Source organism: Marmota flaviventris, chromosome 4 (genome assembly GCF_047511675.1).
Source record: "Marmota flaviventris isolate mMarFla1 chromosome 4, mMarFla1.hap1, whole genome shotgun sequence".
NCBI classification, from domain to species: Eukaryota; Metazoa; Chordata; class Mammalia; order Rodentia; family Sciuridae; genus Marmota; species Marmota flaviventris.
In genome coordinates this window covers 8567295-8586321 of record NC_092501.1, presented here as the reverse complement: position 1 = coordinate 8586321, position 19027 = coordinate 8567295, and the positions used below count along the sequence as shown (strand labels likewise).

Here is a 19027-nt window from a genome sequence, read left to right as displayed (position 1 = left end):
TTTTCTGTTTTGGGCTATTGCTTTTATTTGAATAACATAGAAAACAAATAAAATTGCAAAAGTTTCCAAATGACAACTTGTTTCTTTCTGACAAATGATAAATACTAAAGCCAAGTTACACATTTGGAAACTGCACTAAAACTGATCTAAGCAGTGGTGATTCAAGCAGGAGTGAAATCAGAACTTAAGGTCACAAGATTTGACAGCAAGTGAGTTCCAGTTTGGAGAAAGTGTCCTTGAAGCTGTGCTTTAAACAAGGCAGTGGAGATTAGCCTAGATTGGCTACTCAACCACAAGCACTCACTCTAATGGCTTTCAAGCACTGCAGTGAGGCAGAGGGCTCTTTTAACTTGGCACTTGGGGCTTAGCAGATACTATCAATATTTCCCTTTTATTTATTATAAGAGTAAGGATGCTTTTTTGTTTAACAAATGCTTAATAGCATATTTTCTTTAAGAATCCAATTATGTTTATTTTCAAGATATGAACCAAGTTAAAAATAAATTTTTTGCAAAATACACAGAAACCAAGTTAGTAACAATATATTTTATTGTTTGACCAAACTCTCTTCGGAGTAAGCTAGTTATTACACAATATAAAAACAATAGCCTCCTGTTCAAAATGAATTACTCTATTTAACAAGCCTTACTTGTATAAATAAATTAAATGGCATGTTTAAATGAATTTTATATCCATTTTTACACCTTTATCCTTTTCTATTAAGGGGACAATTCAATCAGTTTCCATATGGTATTGTCACTGTACATGAAGACTGGTAAAACTGCAAGTAAATATTACAGTTTGAATTCACAGAAAATATTTTAAATGGCCATCTCTGAAGAGAAGACCAGGATCTCTTCTGGATACAAATTCTTATTTTTATTAAGTATTACTTTACTATCACATTTCCCCATGTGTTTCTATACCCACCTTTTCTTGGATATTATGGGCAATAAATGGATAGAAGGCAGGAAAAGGAAACTTTGGAGATTTTTTTGAAGGACTGCATCTTAATAATAAGATGAATGACTTCCACTGTACCTCTTTGGTCATCAAAGGAATAGGAAGAAACAGATTCTCACCATACCAACTTCACCTGACACTAAACATCAGAAGGAAGAATTTAAATGAGAAGTTCAAAATGAAAAGAAAATGGCATCTAGTGGTTTTTAAAAACAAACTGCCAACTATTAGAAAAAAATCCAATGGAAAACTGACATGTTTAAAGTAGACATGAAATAAACAGGTTATTTTAAATATTAAACACAATTTTCAATTTAAAATCTTGAGTTTTACTTCTTTTCAGAACTTTGACCTATTTTTATAACTTTAATTTTAAAATAATTGTTTTACATTTTCCCTTGTAGAAAAAAAAAGGTTTACTATTATCAGTTGAAATCAAACTACTAATTCAACTTAAGATATGTGAACTAAATAGTACTTTAATTAAGAATAATTTTAAAGGCCAATTTCTCTACAAACACTGAAATAGGTTGTAACAGATTTTGTAAGAGAAAATAATTTACTCTACCATTTTGAAATATGGCAGAAGTAACATCTGGCTATACTGTATATACAGAAATAGCAAGAGTATGGATAAGCCTTCAAGTCTCTATGGACCATAAATGTGGGAAATGTAAAAGAACACCTGTTAAAATTATGATTGTACTCCAATTCTCACATGTATAAATGAAAGGGAAAAACAGATATCAATAACTATTCTAATACATAAATGACCCTGACTAAACTTTTATGAAAAAAATTTTCCACTGTCAAATTTATATTCTATAAATATAATGCATAAACTTTAAATTAGCAGACACCTCATTAGGGATAACCAAAAAAACAAAAAACAAAAAACTACAACCCGCAGAAGGCCAAACCAAGTAAAACATAGTGATTGTTTTCAGTGTTGGTTATGTTGCCCTCTTGCAAAATGACAGGCGAAATCATACTTGTTTTTACATTTGCATCCACATATATTACACTGGAAAGGATTTTCATACCCATGACACCCCATGTGAATAGTGTAAAGGATATTGTCTGCAAAGTACATGTCACAGTGCTGGCAGTGGTGCAGAAGCTGAGGATCCTGGACCGGCAGGGTTGGGGCTGGAGTGCTTGGCTGGCTGTTTCCTATGCTGGGAGTACTAGTGTGGGCACTTGGTTCACTGCTTGGACCTGCCACTGGACTATAGTTCCTCTGACTATGTGATGGCCGAGGTTCAGGGCTTGTGGGAGAGGAGCTCTGAGGAATACTTGCTGATACAGCAGAAACCACCGCTTGGGCAGAGGGCTGCTGAATCATGAAAGGCTTTTCATCTGGGCAGGGAACGACATCAGGGGATGCAGGGTTTTGGTTTTCAGGTGGCAAACTGGACAACTGTCCTGCTAGAGTTGAGAGCTGATTTAAAGGGTTGTCAACCATGAGTTCTTGGGGGTCCCTCGGTAAGCCACCAGTTGGTGTTGTTTTTGCTATACTTTCATAGGAGTCAGTCTGGATACTTGGGATTTCATGGGTAAAATCATTAAGGTAGTCTGGTTTCTGAACCACCATGGAAGGTGGACTTAAGTTGATTAGTGCTCTTCTGCTATACCCCAGATTGCTTGTTTTCTTCTGTAAAACCCCCCACATTTTCTTGCTGCTTAAGGAAGACCTAGTACCTTTAATTGGTACCATTTTATGCTTGCGCCTTCGATGATGAGACAGGTTACTTCGATCACTGCAGCGGAAGGAACATAATTCACATTTGTATGGTTTTTCTCCGGTATGGGAACGCATGTGGGCTTCCAGATGACGCTCATAAGCAGATGCAAATGGACACAAGTGACATCTATGTGGTTTCTCACCTGTTTAAAAGGAAAAATGGGGGAGAAACTGCAAGAGTAGCTCATTTATGGAAAGTTCCATGTTTGTCCATTCATTGGATTTGGGAATTGGTCGAAAATATAATGTTTTTAAGAAATTCACATTTGCATAAAAGATTATTAAAGTCTGTAAAGAAACCTGCAAGTTGAAATAAAACCTAAGAACTCATCTGCAACAATTTGAAATATACATTTAAATTCTATTAGTCAATATAGTTATAGCTTTAACTGGCATTTGGGGAAAGAAGAAATAGCCCAAATGACAATAATATTTGCTACATGATTTTATCAATAGTATGCCTCAGAGAAATATATTCAAGCACATGACCATACATAAACAATTATATATCTATATTCATAGATATACACATTTATGCATACCCTTTCTTCAGGGGGAAAAATACAAAAAAAAACCACTTTTTTTTTAAAAGTCCTTATATAAAATAAAAAGTTCAAAATCAAAATGAGCTTGCTAGTCCAAGTATGAGTTATGCAAATTATCCCTTCAAAACTGCCAGCACTTTTCTTCTACCTTCCTACTCTTTAGTTCCCAGAAGGCACGATTTTAGTTTATGCTGTTAGCTGAAGACTCCCCAAGTACGCAGAATAAACATTGGAATGAAAGATTTGGAGCCATTCACCTAACTAGTATCCAGACCTACTATGTGCCAGATGCTATGCTAGTTTTGGGGTACAAGAATGGCCCTATCACAATCCCTGTCTTCACAGGCTTTTCAAGTCACCAAAATGATGTGATGGATGAGCACAGAATGCCATGGAACACAAAGGCAGGACAACTGGCCTGGTCTTGAAGCGGGGTAGGGTATAGTTAGGAAGGTTGTTCAGAGATGGTGAAGGTGAGACCAGGTGCACCTGAACTGTACTAGTGAGAGTAAGATAAAAACAATTCAACATTCCATACTGCCTTTAGCATTAACCTCCTCAACCTTAAAAACAGACGGATGTTGACAGATTATGTAGTTCAACCAGTAAAATGCCTGAGAAGGGAGATGAATTAAAAAGGGGCCTCACTTCCCACTCTTTGTATGCCATTAAGCTATTGCTTTGTAAGAAAATGGAATAACTTCTCCATTGATTCAAACCTTACAAACCTTCATTTGTGAACAATCGGTGCTTTTTATATGATGGACAGACCTGGGCTCCTTAGCCCCCCTTCAACAGCTGTTTCTCCATTACCTGTGTGGATTCTAATATGTTCGATAAGCCGTGCTGTTCCTTTGCTGGCATAATTGCAGTACCGACACTTGAGCTTCCCATCAAAGGTCCTTTCAAACCCGTCTACTAACATTCCTGAGTTTTCATCCAGGGAAACTTCAACAGATGGGTGATCAAGTCCATTTTGATCACCATCTGTTCCAGCTATAAACAAAGTATAGCAAAAGAAATTATGCATCTCAGAATCAACTCAATTTAGCACTTTAGTCTCAAGTGGTTGAAAATCTTTCATAAATTGAAAGTTCACTTCCTACAAGTTAAATCTGTAAAATAACACAGATTTTTTTCGAACTGAGGCTAATTTTGTATAAAAGCATTATATTCTGAGAAAATTTTATAGGGAGACCTCAAATTATAAACAAAAATTAAATAAGTCAGTTCTCAACATGCTTTTCAAGAAGAGATAAAGAGATCCAAGAGACTCCCTTAAGATTGACGACACAGTTTACACAAGCATTTAGGATGCTAGTCATTCCTACAATAATAATTAGCATTCATAATAATCTCTAAAACTATTTGTTTTAATCTAAAGCAATTAATGAGTTTTCCACCATACCACTCAGTTTATATATATAGCCCACATTCTGGGTTATATTCAGGATCTTAAAATTCTAATTTAGCACATAAAGGAAAATATTTTATCTGATACCACTGAATGTGAGGAAAAAAGAAATTCAGAGCTAAAAGATGCATGGGTGTTTGCTTTCATCTAAGTGGACTACTTCTTTGTATAAAGGAAACTGTATAAAGGGGCAGGTACTCATAATCAGGAAAACCAGCAAACTTTGGGGACTACAAACTTGGCTTCTTCAATGTCAATATAGGAATCTGTACACACTAGATTCAGAAGGGAAAATTTTTATTCCTACAGTGTCCTGGGAAAAGAACTTCCACTCCATCCCAGGATGGAGTGGTACTGGCATGCACTACTCAAGCCCTGCTCCACTGTTACTTCTACCCTTCACCAGAAATTAAGTGATTGTGCAGGTTGGAGCCAGTGTGCTGAGGGACCAGGCTCGGTATCTCCCTTGTTCCCACTGCTTTCCATAGCTAGGAACACTCACATTTTGATGTATGCATGAATAATTAAAATAAACTGACTAACTAGATCTGGGGTGGGGTCTGGCATTTTACATTTCTTTTCTTTTCATTTCTCTCTCTCTCTTTTTTGTACCAGGGATTGAACCACTTGGTACCAGAAATTTAACCACTGAGCCGTATCCCTGGCCCTCTTAATGTTTTATTTTGAGACAGGGTCTCACTAAATTGCTTAGGGCCTTGTAAGTTGCTGAGGCTGACTTTGAACTCACGAATCCTCCTGCCTCAACCTCCCAAGTCACTGGAATTACAGGTGTGCACCACCACAGCTGTCTGCATTTTACATTTCTAACAAGCTCCCAGGTGATGCTTGATCCATGCTGCCAGTCCTTGGATTTGACCGCCTAGGTCAGAGGTCAGCAAACTTCCTATAGGGGTGAAATAGTAAACACTTTAGAGTTTGTGGGCTTTGTCTCTATCACAACTACTCATCTCTGTTGTTGGAACACAAAAGCAACTATAGACAATATGGAAATATATGTACATATTCCAATAAAACTTTATTTATGGACACTGAAGTTAAAATTTCATATAATTTTCATGTGTAATGACATTATTTAAAAACCTTTCTTTTTGCGGGGGAGTACTGGGGATTGAACCCAGGGGTGCTTAATTGCTAAGCCACATTCCCAGTCGCTTTTTATTTTTTATTTTGAGACAGGGTCTAAGTTGCTTAGGGCCTCGCTAAGTTGCTGAGGCTGGCTTTGAATTGCAATTTTCCTGCCTTAGCCTCCCACGCTGATGGGATTACAGGCATGTACCACCTCACCAGCAAATAAAAATCTTTCTTAAGCTTGTAGGCCACACAAAAGCAGCAGTACTGATAAGGCCTATAGGCTATAGTTTGCTGACCCTGAGCTATGCTTGGAAATATATTCCAGTCTCTGTGGTCTATAAACTGGAGAAAGTTTACTTCTACCAGGCTCAGTAGGTTGCTGCTTTTCCTATTCTAGTTTCTCCTCTTAAACATGTAAACATGTTCAGCCCTTTCTTCATTTTCAGAGAGAACAGAAAACCCTTTGGAGACTCAGGTCTAATCCATACTTCCTGATGGCTGAATTCTCTGGGTGGTGAAGTTGATGTTTTGCTTTCTTCTGGTTTCCTTGAGTCTATTGTTAGCTAACAGAACCTAAAAGACAGGCTGGGTTTTAGAACCCCATGTTGAGTCATTCTCCCTTAGCAAAAATCTGAGGGAGAATCTGACACACTTTAAAGGGGAGAAAAAAGTCCTATATCTTTCTTTAAAAAAGTGGAATGATCTACATTAGTAAATACTAGTTTTCATAGTATGGATAGCTACACACAAACATTGATACATTTATAAAAGTGACGAATAGTATTAAGAAGAGTCTACCTCCCTGAAGAGCTTCTGCTTCTTTATCCCCACTAACCGATCCAGAAATCATGTTCACATGATGGGTCTGCTGAGTCAGGTATTCCTGAAAATCTTTCACGAAGTCCAAAGGTTCTGGTTTCTTTTCACCCATCTTTGCTTTTTTTTCCTCCTTACGTTTATAGTTTCTTATACCTAGAGAGGGGGAAAAAACTGAAATAATTTTACATTATTTAGGGAGATCCAGTACAAAATAAAACAACAGTGACAAAAACTATTTTGTGCAAGATACTGTACAAAGCAACAGAAAATATGGTGCTTGCTTTCCAATATCTCATATAATCTTACTGGTTATCTGAAAACGGTGAAAAATAAACATATTTAATAATTAAGTAACTGGAATTCAAATTTCATCACAGAGGATGGAAAGAAATTACAAAGACAGAAAACAGAGAAACTTTATTCACAACAGCCAAGTGCAAAAAATTACCCAAATGACCCCAAAACAGTACAATACATTAGTTGTGGCATGGCCACACAATGGGCTGCAGGGAAAGGAGCAAACTTGAGCTGCATGCAACTACACGGATCTAACAATCAGAATGTGGAGTGACAGAAGCCCACGAGGGTTTGTAGGGCAGGACTGCATTTACATCCAGTTGAAGAGCAGACCAAGCTGAACTGCAGTGCCAAAAGTCAGACCCGTGTGACCCCCAATAGGGCAGACGGTAGCACAAGGGCAGCTTCCAGGAAGCAGGCAGCCTTCTGTCTCTTCATTTTGGTGTTGATTTCATGGATGTGTTTTCATTTTGTGACAATTGATTAGCTCAAGACTTCTGAATTATATACTTTTCTGTGTTTATGCTATGCTTCAAGAAAGAGTTAAGCAATATGCCAAAGAGTAATGAATTTTAGATGCCTACAACTGGCAATTAAAGATGAAAACTTTTTTAGATGGAAAATTACTCATTAAATAGATTTAAGAAAAGGTATATTTATACACTGAATTGACTATAATATAGAAATGAAACGGAATTTCTGTGTCAAAGGGTATGTATATATTCAGGGTTAGTTAGTGCCAAATAGTTTTTCAAGGTGATTTTACCAATTACACTGCCACAACAGTGGCCAAGAGTTCTGCTCTTGCCAGCACTTGTCTAATTTTTACCTTTTTTCATTTTAGCCATTGTGGTGAATGTGTGGTGGTTTTACACTAGTTTTATGTTTCTTGACGATTAGTGAAGTAATATATTTTTAATATGTTAACTAGCCATTTAGATACCCTCTTTGGGATACTGTCTGTTCAAGTCTTTTGATCCTTTTTTTCTACAGCTGTTTTGTTCTAATTAATATGTAAGAATTCTTTATCTTTTTCCTATTTTGTGCTTTCAACTAGTTAATAGTAACTTCTGATAAACAGAGGTCCTTTTTTTTTTTTTTTTTTTTTTGGTGAGAGTGAACCCAGGGGTGCTCGAACACTGAGCCACAATCCCAGCCCTTTTATTTATTTGTTTGTTTGTTTTGGGGTACTAGGGATTGAACTCAGAGGCACTCAACCACTGAGCCACATTCCCCAGACCTACTCTGTATTTTATTTAGAGACAGGGTCTCACTGAGTTGCTTAGTGCCTCTCTAAATTGCTGAGGCTGGCTTTAAACTCGCGATCCTCCTGCCTCAGCTTCTCGAACTGCTGGGATTACAGGTGTGCACCACCATGCCTGGCCAGAAGTTCTTAATACAGTCCAATTTACTCATTCTTTCCCTTTACTTTTAGAGAGGTTTGTGCCCTATTCAAGAAATCCTTGTCTTCATTTTACTTGAAGATGTTATCCTATATTTCCTTCTAAAAGCTTTAGCATTTTTCTTTTATTTTTATCCAGGATTTAGTCTTACATGCAATAAGAGTCAAAACTTACTTTTTTTCCAAGAAGATATTCAACATCCCAGCAACCTGCATTTAACAGGCCAGCCTTTCTCCACCAGGCTCCAGAATCATCAGGTGGTTATTTCTGAATGTGCTCTATTTCTGAATTTTCAATTCTGCTCCACTATCCTGTCTGTGTCTATGAATGCCACACTATTCAGTCTTATTAAGTGTTGTTATCCTTTAAGACCAACAGTTTTGTTTTTCTTTTTTGAGAATGACTGTATATTCTTGATCCTTTTCAGCCTAAGTTTTTTAAATGGCAGAACTGTGGGGATGAGAAATGAGGGGGTTTCACAAAAGTATATTTCCCAATTTACAAAAACTTGCCCAACCTCACAAGAATTAAAACTTTTACACTTTGACTTAACTGGAAATAGACCAACCCTAGACTATGACATTACTACAGATTACCATACTTTACAACAATGCAGTGATATACTCAGGAACTAATGAAAGAATATGGCTATTCTAATTTTCCCTAATGTTTACTGGTCTCAGACTGATAGATTTTATTTTCATATTTCTTTTCTTCCTTTCTCTTTCATCTAATTTGTTCTTTACTCGAATACATTAAGGACCTGTAGGTGACTGCTTTTTTTTTTTTTTTTTTTTTAGTTTTTTAGTTATAGGTGGACAGAATATCTTATTTTTATGTGGTGCTGAGAACTGAACCCAGTGCCTCACGCCTGCTAGGCGAGTGAGTGCTCTACCTCTGAGCCACAACCCCAGGCCCCTGAATTCTTTCTCAATGCAACATTTGTGAATAGTTCTTAACTCCTTTTTTAGAAGTTTCCCAGAGATTTTAAAGTTACTATTGTGACTATGCCTTTTCACTGTTTTCTAGAAAAATGAGCCTACTGAAACTCTATTCTGGGGATGAAGAGAATATTTTGGTACTAAGTCAAACTCTGACTTAGACTTTAGACTCTGAACAGGAACAGACCACTCATAGCTTTAATTTCCTATTTTGTAAATTGGAATAATAAAACCAACTTGAGTACTATCTTCAGTTTTATAGTTAAATATGCATAAAGTATCACAATATGTACAAAATATGGTAAGTTCTCAGACAACAGTTAATTATTTTATAATAATTATTTTTACAGCAAAAAGTAATTATACTTGGATTAAGAAACTCCTCTCTGTCTCAAAAGTTTTTCCCCTTCTTTCATTTATCAACTTGGTTGGAGAATATACTGAGCATCTATCTATTCCTTAGTTCAATGAAACAAATATAAACCACTTCAATCTCATTAATTCACATATCCCCATTTGCAATTTCCTAAGTCCATCTATAATTTCCCTCACCTCTTATTATTTTACTTTTAAATCACTTGCTTTAATCTGGCTCAACTTTATCAATTTTATAGATTATTGTTGACTTTTGAAGTTTCAATTTTTTTTTCTATATTATCATGTTTACTTGAACCAGTTCTCTGTCATTGTATTACTATTTGTTTTGTGACTATTGATGATTTGCTGATTATTTGTCCTTTAAATTTTGCCTTTTGGTTAGGGAATGTGAGCTAGGGTCTGCCCCAATCAATGAAAATGATCAATAATAAGATCTAAGAAATGATTTTTCAAGCTGTAAAGCCCTATTGATCATCTGAGTTCTAATTATACGAGATTTCATTAAAAAGGAAATCCCAGTATTTACATTATAACTTAGTATACAGTTCATATGAAAGCTGATATATTTTCCTCTAAAAATATCTGAATGTACTTTGATAGGCTTCAATAAGCAAACTAAATTTCACTAAATCTTGATTAGAAAGCATAACACCATTATAGAACAACATGTGATAATCGAGTGAAAACATGTTAAAATTGCCAGTAAGCAAGCAGAAAAGAGTGATATTTTTATACATGTATCTCAAGTTTAAGAACATAAATGAGCCTAAATACAGAGGATGGCTGACATATTTTGACAGTCTTAGCTATCATCACAGTGTCACATTATACATTTCACAGTGCTCCCTACCATAAACTGCAAGCTGCTTTCAATTATGCATGATGGACTTAAAAAAAGATGCCAAAGAATAAGGGAAGATAACATTCTAAACATTAAGACAAGCTCTTCTTAAATTACAATTTTAAACCTACTAATATGGCTTATAACCTTAGACATCCTGCCATGGTTTAAAAATTTGGTGTCATTATCATTCTTCAGCATCTAGGTGTACACCTGACCTGTATCATCATCTGTATTACACATATCTGTGGACAAGAGACATGACATGTGCTTGCAGAGCTCTAGGCAGGGGAACAGATTCTTGAAAGGTGTCTAAATGTTAGTGGAATCTTTAGCTCACACACACCTTTCACCATCTCAGGTTAATATTTATAAGCACAATATGTGGAAAACAAAAATTCTGAAACTACAGACTTCCTGTTAATACAGATTTTCTATCCAAACCATCTTCCTGTTCTTAATAATCATCAGCTCAGGACTGAAAGTTTAATCTAAAAACTCCACAAATTAATTGATACCTAGAGGTACTGGTAAGGCACCGATAAATTTAAAAATCTGTGCCAATATAATACAAATGCTGCATCTAAGGATTCAACCAAGGGCAGATGAAAAATGGCATTTGAACTGAGTGTGTACTGACTTTTTTCTTGTTGTTATTCCTTAAACAATACAGTCTAACAACCATTTACATTGTATTAGGTAAAAATAATCTAGAGATGACTTGGATAGGTGAGCACAGTGATGCTTGCCTGTAATGCCAGCCTCAAGCTGAGGCAGGAGAATCACCTGAGGATATACTACTCCATTTTATATAAGGGACTTGAACATTCTCAGATTTTGGTATTCACAAGGGATCTTTGAACTAATCCCCCAAGGGATGACTGAGGGATGACTGTGTATACCAGAAATCAGCCAGGCATGGTAATGGGCACCTGTAGTCCCAGCAGCTTGGGAGGCTAAGGCAGGAGGATCGGGAGTTCAAACCCAGCCTCAGCAAAAGCAAGGCACTAGACAACTCAGTGAGATCCTGTCTCTAAATGAAATACAAAATAGGACTGGGGATGTGGCTCAGTGGTTGAGTGCCCCTGAGTTAAATCCCTGGTAACACCCACCCCCCCAAAAAAAGAAGTCAGCAGTATAATTTTTTTCAATGGTATCATTCCAACAAACCTTGGAGTTTGTTGCCAAAAAGTTACTTAAACAAAACTTTAGTATGTAAAATCATGTCATCAGAAAAAGAAACATACTAAGTATTCTCCAATATTATAGAATTAGGTGGGTTATCCCAAGCCAGATCTACTGTTTCTGCTAAATCACCTAAAATCCATGTGTTGAAATTCTAACCCTCAAAATGATGGTCTTTGAGGGATAATTAGGCTGTGAGGGTGAAGACTTTGAATGGGATTAGTGCGTTAGAAGAAGAAACATGGCGCTTCCCCTCTGCTTTCTGCCCTGTGAGAATATAACTAGACAGCAGGCCTGTACCTGGACACTGGACTCACTAGTACCTTGAGATTAAACTTCCCAACCCCCAGAATTATGAGAAATGTTTGTTTAAACTACCAAGTCAATGGCAATTTGTTATAATAGCCTGAACTAAAACAGATAAATAAATATATCAACCAAAGAAAATATGTATTTCAAACCTTATGATTATCATACCTTATGATTTAGTATAACTCCTGAGGCCTTCCTGTGATTACTCTGATTGAACTTAAGCTGAGATGGACTGGGGATGTGGCTCAGTGGTAGAGCATTCGCCTAGCATGCAAGAGGCCCTGGGTTAGACCCCCAGCACCACAAAAGAAAAAAAAAAAGGTAAGTTGAGTCTAGTATGGAATTCCCTCAGATATATGTATGTATGTAGAGAAGCTGGCTATAGCATACACAAATTATTTTTATGACAATAGTGTCCAGCAAATTATCCATTCAAGTCTCAAAAATAAATGCTTTTACAAAACAGAGGTTGCCCAAGTCAGTCGAGAAAAAAAAGATATCCAAGAGTTAAGTTTTGATATCCCAAAAGAACATGACAAATTCTTTACCTTCAAGCAGGTAATTTAAACTATTCTCCAACCTTCTTTGGCCTCTGATAAAGGATTTATCTTGTATGAAATTCTTTACCTTTCATCTTCAGTCTCAGAAATGAGAAGTTGATGATGAATACATGTACATACATATGTATGCATGCATACACAGTTCCTCTTAACTGGGGGTTAATTATTTAAAACAGAGGTATCAAGATGTGAATTAAAAGGCAAACACAACTGAAACAGAGAGAATATAAATACCAGAAGAGGCTCTTTAACCTGTCCTCCCCACAAATTGTGGGAGAATTTTGAGATCATGATTAGGGCACAATAAGATATATTTCATCCATCTAGCATTTTTTTGAGAAGAGTTTAAGGGTTACTAAACATAAAGAAGAATACTTAGCAACTAATATATAATACTTCATTTGGACTTTTAGGTCTATATGTGTAAAGTGATTATAGTTCAACAGATGTGTTTACTTCTACAGTATAATAATTATGATCACTGAAAGATTTACTCTCCAATAGAATTCATAGTAATTGAGAAGGCTGATAAGGGAGGCTTGGCTTGTATATAGTAACACGGGCCTTCATAAAGAATTAGAACACAATTCCTCATTTCATAAATGTCAAAAAACTCTTTGAAGGCAAAAAGGGACCTTATGAGGAGGCTTTAAGAAACCAGAAAATATAATATAAAAGTAAAACATAACTAAAACCATGTTGAAATCCAAAAGAAGTGTTATACAATCTAACCTTTTCACCCCAAATCAGTTCCACCTTTTTCTTGCCACTCCAACATTGATGAAATGTAGAGTATTTGAAATTTATTCTGGAGACACACCAAGGGACTCCAAAAGGCCATGGAGGGAATTTCAACTAAAATTCAAAAGCCATACAGAGGTCTGTGGAAAAAAAGAAAAAAAGAAAAAAAAAAAAAAAAAAAAAGCACACCACAAATCAAAATCATATTAGCATCTACAGGTTTAATAAACTAATTAAGAAACTTGTGCCAATCTTACCATTAGCTGAACACAGAATGAAGGTGACAATCTAAGAACAAACCAACAGTCTCACTTCTGCAAAACCACCATAGAATCACCAAAGAATAACATGCAATATGTGACTATTGCCTCCTCTTCACACGCACTGGTGACTTCTCAAGATTTTAGTTCTGGGAAATTTGTAAATGTTTTTCTAAATTTATGATATTAATTTCATTTGTTCACAGTATACTTGTACAAGGGTCAGGCTTAGTCCTGGGGAATAGCTGTAGTTGCCCAACAACAATGTATTAGCCCTATATTAGGGAAATATTTGTAGGAAAGGGTGTAAAGAAACACAAACAAAAACAAAACAGAACTACCATATGCCCAACAAAAGAACATCTAATCCCATCCGATCCTCATCTTCATTATCCTCTCTATACCAATACAAAATAATCAGGTTTTTCTGGGAAACACTCGGACCACCGGGGGAAAGAACACCAAACATCTCAATTCACTCTAAGGAACTCCCAAGAATATATTGATCTCTAGCTGTTTTTTTCAAAAACAGATATAAATCAAAATCGATGGAACTCTTAATTTAATTGTTAGTCCAGATGTTTAAAACATTGTTTTAAATTAATTTTGCTTTTTCTAAACTTTATTTCCTGATATCTCACAATCCGAGATGTCTTCATGACTTCTCCGACGGTCACTCCTCTTTCGGGTTCCGATCACTTTACCGGGTCACTAAAAGGGCCACGTGGTTACTGGCAGCTAGAACCGACTAAACTTCAGATCCACGGTTATGGAACACTTACTAGATGCCTGGGGTGACTACTCGCATTCCAGTTCATCAGAGACCTACACCCGGAATGAACCTGAATAGTTCCTCAATAGTTCAACGTCCTCCGGAAAGCTCACAAGTTCCCCAAATTAGAGTGCACGTGCAGTAGAAACGGATCCCGGCAGGATCGTGAAATAAAGGACGGAGGTTTTAAATGTCCCTGCCCTAAACAGCAGCCCCGAACCGGCGTCGGGACTGTATCCTCGCCAGGACTCGGAAGGACATCCTCACCAGGGTTCGAAACACCTAGGAGACCCGCGCCGGGGCTGACCCCGGCCCCTGGAACCCGGTGAAGACGCAAACCGCCGGGCGCCCCCAGCGCAGCCACCTGTCAGAGCCCGGAGCAGCCTCCGCACCCCGGAGCCTCCGCGCTCCGGCCCGACGGCGCCCACGCCCAGGCACCGCTGCCCCGGGGCTCCGGCGGCCCACACTGCCGCCGCACGCGCTGGGGCCAGGAAGGACCCGGCTCCTGACCCTGTCCTCCGACGGGCCACGCACGACCCTCCGCTGGGGGCGAGGCTCGGGCCGGGTCAGCCGGCCCGCGGTGAACCCGGCTGTCCTCTTCTGCCCCCTCTTTCTATGCGCCCTGCTCATCCGGGGCGCTGTTTTCCAATCCGGGAGCCTGCTACTTACCTCTTGACAACCACACCGGGTAACCCCCACCGCCTTGTTCAACGTCGCCGCCGCCGTCGCCGCCGCCTCCGTCTTCGTCACCGTCGCCGCCGCCATGTTTGTTGTGTCTCCGATCCCTTCCCGCCCCCTGCCTTGCCCAAGTCTCGCGTGAGTAAGGCGCAGGGCGCAAGCGGAGGAGGGCACCGTTTGTCTCTCTTAGGGTTCCGTAGGCACGAGGGGGCGTCGTCTCCGGGGGGTGTGTGAGGGGCGGGGCCCGTCTCGGCCCGCCCCCGGGTGCGGGCGCGAGGCCAGAAGCGCAGAACCCAGCCTGCCAAGCGTTCTGGCCTGCGGCGGCTATGAAGGGCTCAGCTGTTCGGCTGCTGCGGAGCAGCGGTCTGGTAAGTGTGTTCGTGGCGAGCGTCCTGGGCCCCCAGGACGACAGTGGTCCCCGACGTCGTCGTCGTCGTCGGGGTCTTCTAACAGGCTGGGAGCTGGTCCAGGGCCCGCTCCTCGCTCGGACCGCTGGTCCCCTCAGAGCCGCCACCCAGGGGCGGATGGCCACCGCGACCTCGCCCCGCGCTCCGCGCTCGGGCGGAGCTGGCTTCCGTTTGCGTTGGAGGGGGCGGGGGTCCATCCCTAGCGTGGGGTCGGAGCGCTGGCCGGGCAGGAGACCCTCACAGGCCACTGGTGAGAGGCAGCCAGACTGGTCTCTGACTCTCAGGTGCCCTAACCCGGCTTTCCCCGTGACTACTGACCCCGCTAAAAACAGGCCGGGTCTCGTTCCCGGCAGGTGTCTCCTGCCTCCTCCGCAGCCCCGCCCGCCGGGTGGAAGGGTCCCGGGGTCGGAGGGACCTGCCAGCCGGGGAGAGAATTCCCTCTGCCCGCGTCGCACGCTGGGCCGGCCGTCCTGCAGGGAAGGGCACCCCAGGGCTCGGGGGAGCCCCTTCTGGAGCCGCTTCCCGAAGCCTCCCGTTGTACTTAACCCTGCTCTGGACCCTGGCAAACTGCTCACTCCTCCGCAGCCCTGTGTCGGGATTGGTACTTACATGTTGAACATCCCAGTCCTCTTCAGCCCTGTCATCATATGGCGGGTTTTCAAAAATCCTCACACGTTTGGGTACCCTGGGTTTCTCAGTAAAGGTGGTACTTTGGAAGTTTTCCCTCTGCTGACGGTTGCTTTTTATATTTCGTTTGCTTTTGCTTTAACAAATCAAAGGCTCTTGTATTGCTGCTTGTCTCTCTTGCCCAGAGGCAGAACTCTTTTATAACTTCATCTCACATTAGAGATAATTAATGTTATCTGACTATTTTATAAGCTCGTGGTATTAAGAAAATTAGTAAAGTCATGTCAGTGTATTGTCACACAGGAATAGAATGTGTTCGCATGATTGCTGTTGAATAGTTTTATAATTGTTGGCTAATAATGTAAAGTTTTGTGGGTTTCATGTTTTGAATCTGTTTTAGGGCCAAAAATAATGACCACATAATGTGTGCTCTACATGTTCCTGGTTCTCTGCCTGCTTCTGATCTCACTTAATTCTCAGAAATAATATAATAAGTACTAGTTAATCTTGCAGATGCAGATTGCAGAAATGATTTAAGTGAATTCCCAAAGCTAGAAAGTGATAGAACTTGTGTTGAAACTCTGGTCTGATTAAAAACCCAACCTGCGTGCACTGCTGCCGCCCCTTCCTTAATGTCAGGAAGCTAGCTATTTTGTTTAGATTTGTTGGTTTTATTGTGGTAATGGTCCTTCATAGTTTTCAGAGCATACATTACCATATATATTTGAATGCTGACTGTAGCATGATAGTTAAGAATGTGCATTCTGTAGCCTGACTGCCTGAGTTTGAACCCAGGCTCTGTCACTTTCTAGTGGCAAAATCTTGGCCAAGTTTTTTACTCTCTTTGATCTGTTTTCTGACTCTAAAATGGAAAGAATCATACTACCCACTCCCTAAGATTATTGTGAAGATTGAATGAGTTCATATTCTAAGGCTCTTAGAAGAGTGCCCAGTCTATAGTTGGCTTTTTAGTAAATGTTAGCTATTATTCTAGACATGAGGTTTTGTGTCCACGACAGATGTAAGAAGGACTAAAACACCCTACCTTCAAGAAGTTTTATCTTTTCCTGAAGATTTTATAACTTTATCTAATTACATATTCATTTACATGTGAAACAAATCCTAAAGGGTCCACAGCTGGCCATGAGTTCAGAGGACAGAGTGATGAGTAGGAACATTGAGCAAAGACAGACTCTGGTAGCTGGTTTTAGAATTTAGGAAGCTTAGGCGGGGGAGCTTTGTAGCAAATGGGGAGTGAAATGTACATTTTAAGGAATTTGGGGGTTTATCATTTTGAGTTGTGGAGAGCCACTGAAGGTTTAGAGCCTCAGAGGTACTTAATCAGAGCTAAAGTGTAGTTAGCTGTGGTAGCGGGTGCCTGGAAAATAGAGAATTGCAAGTTGGGGCTAATTTTGATCCCTATCCAGAGACAAGTGTTACTAATCAACAAAGTTAACACTGTTTTTTGTTGTTGTTGTTTGTTTGTTTGGCATCCAGGTAGAGAGAACTTGGTAGGTGCCATGGTTTGAATTTAACTTCCAAAGTTCATTTGTTGGAAACTTGATCCCCTGGGAGGTGGGGCCTGAGGAGGTATGTTTAGGTCTTGGGTTCATTGCCCTCATGGATGAATAATGCCATCTTTGTGAAACTTTATTCCTCTTGCTCCCTCTTGCCCTATCACCTGATGTGGAATGTCACAACAAGATGCCAGCGCCTTGATCTTGGCCCCTCCAACCTCCAGAACTTTGGGGAAATGAATTTCTATTTATTTAAATTACCAAATTGGTAGTATTCTGTCATAGCAGAACAAAAAGGACAAAGAAAGTAAGTTGGCAAACAAATTATTCTTGAGCAAAAAGGGAGAAAAATAATCACAGGTTGTGTAACCAATCATGCTGCTTGAATTTAATCCTCTCTGCTACCTCTTAGCATGATGACTTCAGACAAGTGACTTCCCCACTCTAATTCCATTTCCTTTTCTCCAAAGTGAGAGAATAACAGTATTAAGTGAAATAGTAAATGCTAAGTACTTAAGACACATAAATACTCAAAGCCACTAGCTAATCATACAGGCAGAACCCGTTACCAATAATACCATGAGGGAAGAGGCAAGGTGTCTTTGCCTTATGCGAAGTACTTGGACAGGTCTTGGAGATTTATAAGTTTACAACAGGGGCCTTGAATCAAGGAAATTACCATTTTAATTGGGGAGATGGGATGTTAAAATGTGTGGTAAATGTGTGTGAAAATGAATACTGGGACAGTAGAAGATAGCTAAGATGGCTAATGCTAATAGTATGGGCAAATGTGCTTATACGAAGTGGGGTTTGAACTGACCATCTAAAGAAGGAATTGCTTAGCTTTTATCCTGCTTTTAGTTGCCTATCAGGCATCTGCAGCCATACACAAGGCCCAAGTGAAGAGAGAGTGCTTTTAGGACAGCAGCCTCTAAGTTCTTGATGCAGCGTATAGAGGAAAAATAATTTAGGGTAATGAAAGGAAGATGAGTAATTCTGTTTTAGACATGTTTAAAATGTTATCAACACCTTAAAAAGTATTTTGGAGGCTGGTCAGTAAATAGACCTGGAAAGTAGTAGGAAAATAGAAGCTAGAAATATAGATGCCAGAGCCACAGAGAGCTATGGGGCATCTGAGGGAGAGTAAAGAGGAGATGACAAGTCTGAGCCTTTGGAGTAGCGTGCAGACCATTCTGAGTGAACATCGAAGGAAGGCAAAGAAGCAGGAGAATTAGTAGAATAGAGTTAGAGGAGACTTTGCAACAAATATATCATATTCAGAATTGGAGCAAAAAAGGAGAAGGATATTTAAGAGCAAAAGTACAAGCGGAATCTGTGTCACAGAAAGTAAAGGAAACAAACCAGTGAAGGACAGGGAGTTGTTTAGACACAGTAGGTCCTGCACTTGGAGCTGCTGGAATACAAAACAAGCTGGCTGTGAACGCCTGCAGCACACCCTCCACTCAGCTTGGTATCCGCGTGACCCTGCAGACATTGATTGAGCCACTTCTGCTCTGGAACCCTGGCTTCC

The 19027-nt window shown here is 39.6% G+C and overlaps 2 protein-coding genes and 1 non-coding gene across 8 annotated transcripts in view; 2 read left to right on the top strand and 1 right to left on the bottom strand.

The window, feature by feature from the left end:
- Positions 1-531: 531 nt before the first annotated feature.
- Ikzf5 (IKAROS family zinc finger 5) lies at positions 532-15052 on the bottom strand. Of its 6 annotated transcripts, none has more exons than XM_071610834.1 (6): positions 14937-15052; positions 13227-13375; positions 12100-12215; positions 6557-6748; positions 4066-4248; positions 532-2850 (listed from the first exon to the last, which is right to left on the bottom strand). In XM_071610834.1, exons 4-6 carry the CDS (start codon positions 6687-6689, stop codon positions 1907-1909), a joined length of 1260 nt encoding a protein of 419 aa, XP_071466935.1. In that variant the 5' UTR covers positions 6690-6748; positions 12100-12215; positions 13227-13375; positions 14937-15052; the 3' UTR covers positions 532-1906. The 6 variants fall into 6 exon arrangements, with proteins under 6 accessions (XP_071466935.1, XP_071466937.1, XP_071466934.1 ...); XM_071610836.1 differs by having other exon boundaries at positions 6557-6730; XM_071610833.1 differs by lacking the exon at positions 12100-12215.
- On the top strand, positions 12168-12240 carry Trnaa-agc (transfer RNA alanine (anticodon AGC)). The gene has a single exon. It is a non-coding gene; the product is annotated as a tRNA-Ala (tRNA).
- A 159-nt stretch (positions 15053-15211) lies between the features above and the next one.
- Acadsb (acyl-CoA dehydrogenase short/branched chain) overlaps positions 15212-19027 on the top strand; it is a 42515-nt gene continuing 38699 nt past the window's right edge. Inside the window, exon 1 of the mRNA XM_027930283.2 lies at positions 15212-15313. Within this exon, the coding sequence (XP_027786084.1) occupies positions 15272-15313 (42 nt within the window). The 5' untranslated portion in view covers positions 15212-15271. The remainder of the gene's footprint in view (positions 15314-19027) is intronic.

Bases quoted from the DNA above. Each gene is read 5' to 3' on its own strand.
- Ikzf5 (XM_071610834.1), bottom strand. From the start codon at position 6,689: ATGGGTGAAAAGAAACCAGAACCTTTGGACTTCGTGAAAGATTTTCAG. The intron at 4,249-6,556 runs GTAGACTCTTCT...CTTTGTTTATAG, and splicing joins AGCAGAAGCTCTTCAGGGAG to CTGGAACAGATGGTGATCAA. The intron at 2,851-4,065 runs GTAATGGAGAAA...CCTTTTAAACAG, and splicing joins ACATATTAGAATCCACACAG to GTGAGAAACCACATAGATGT.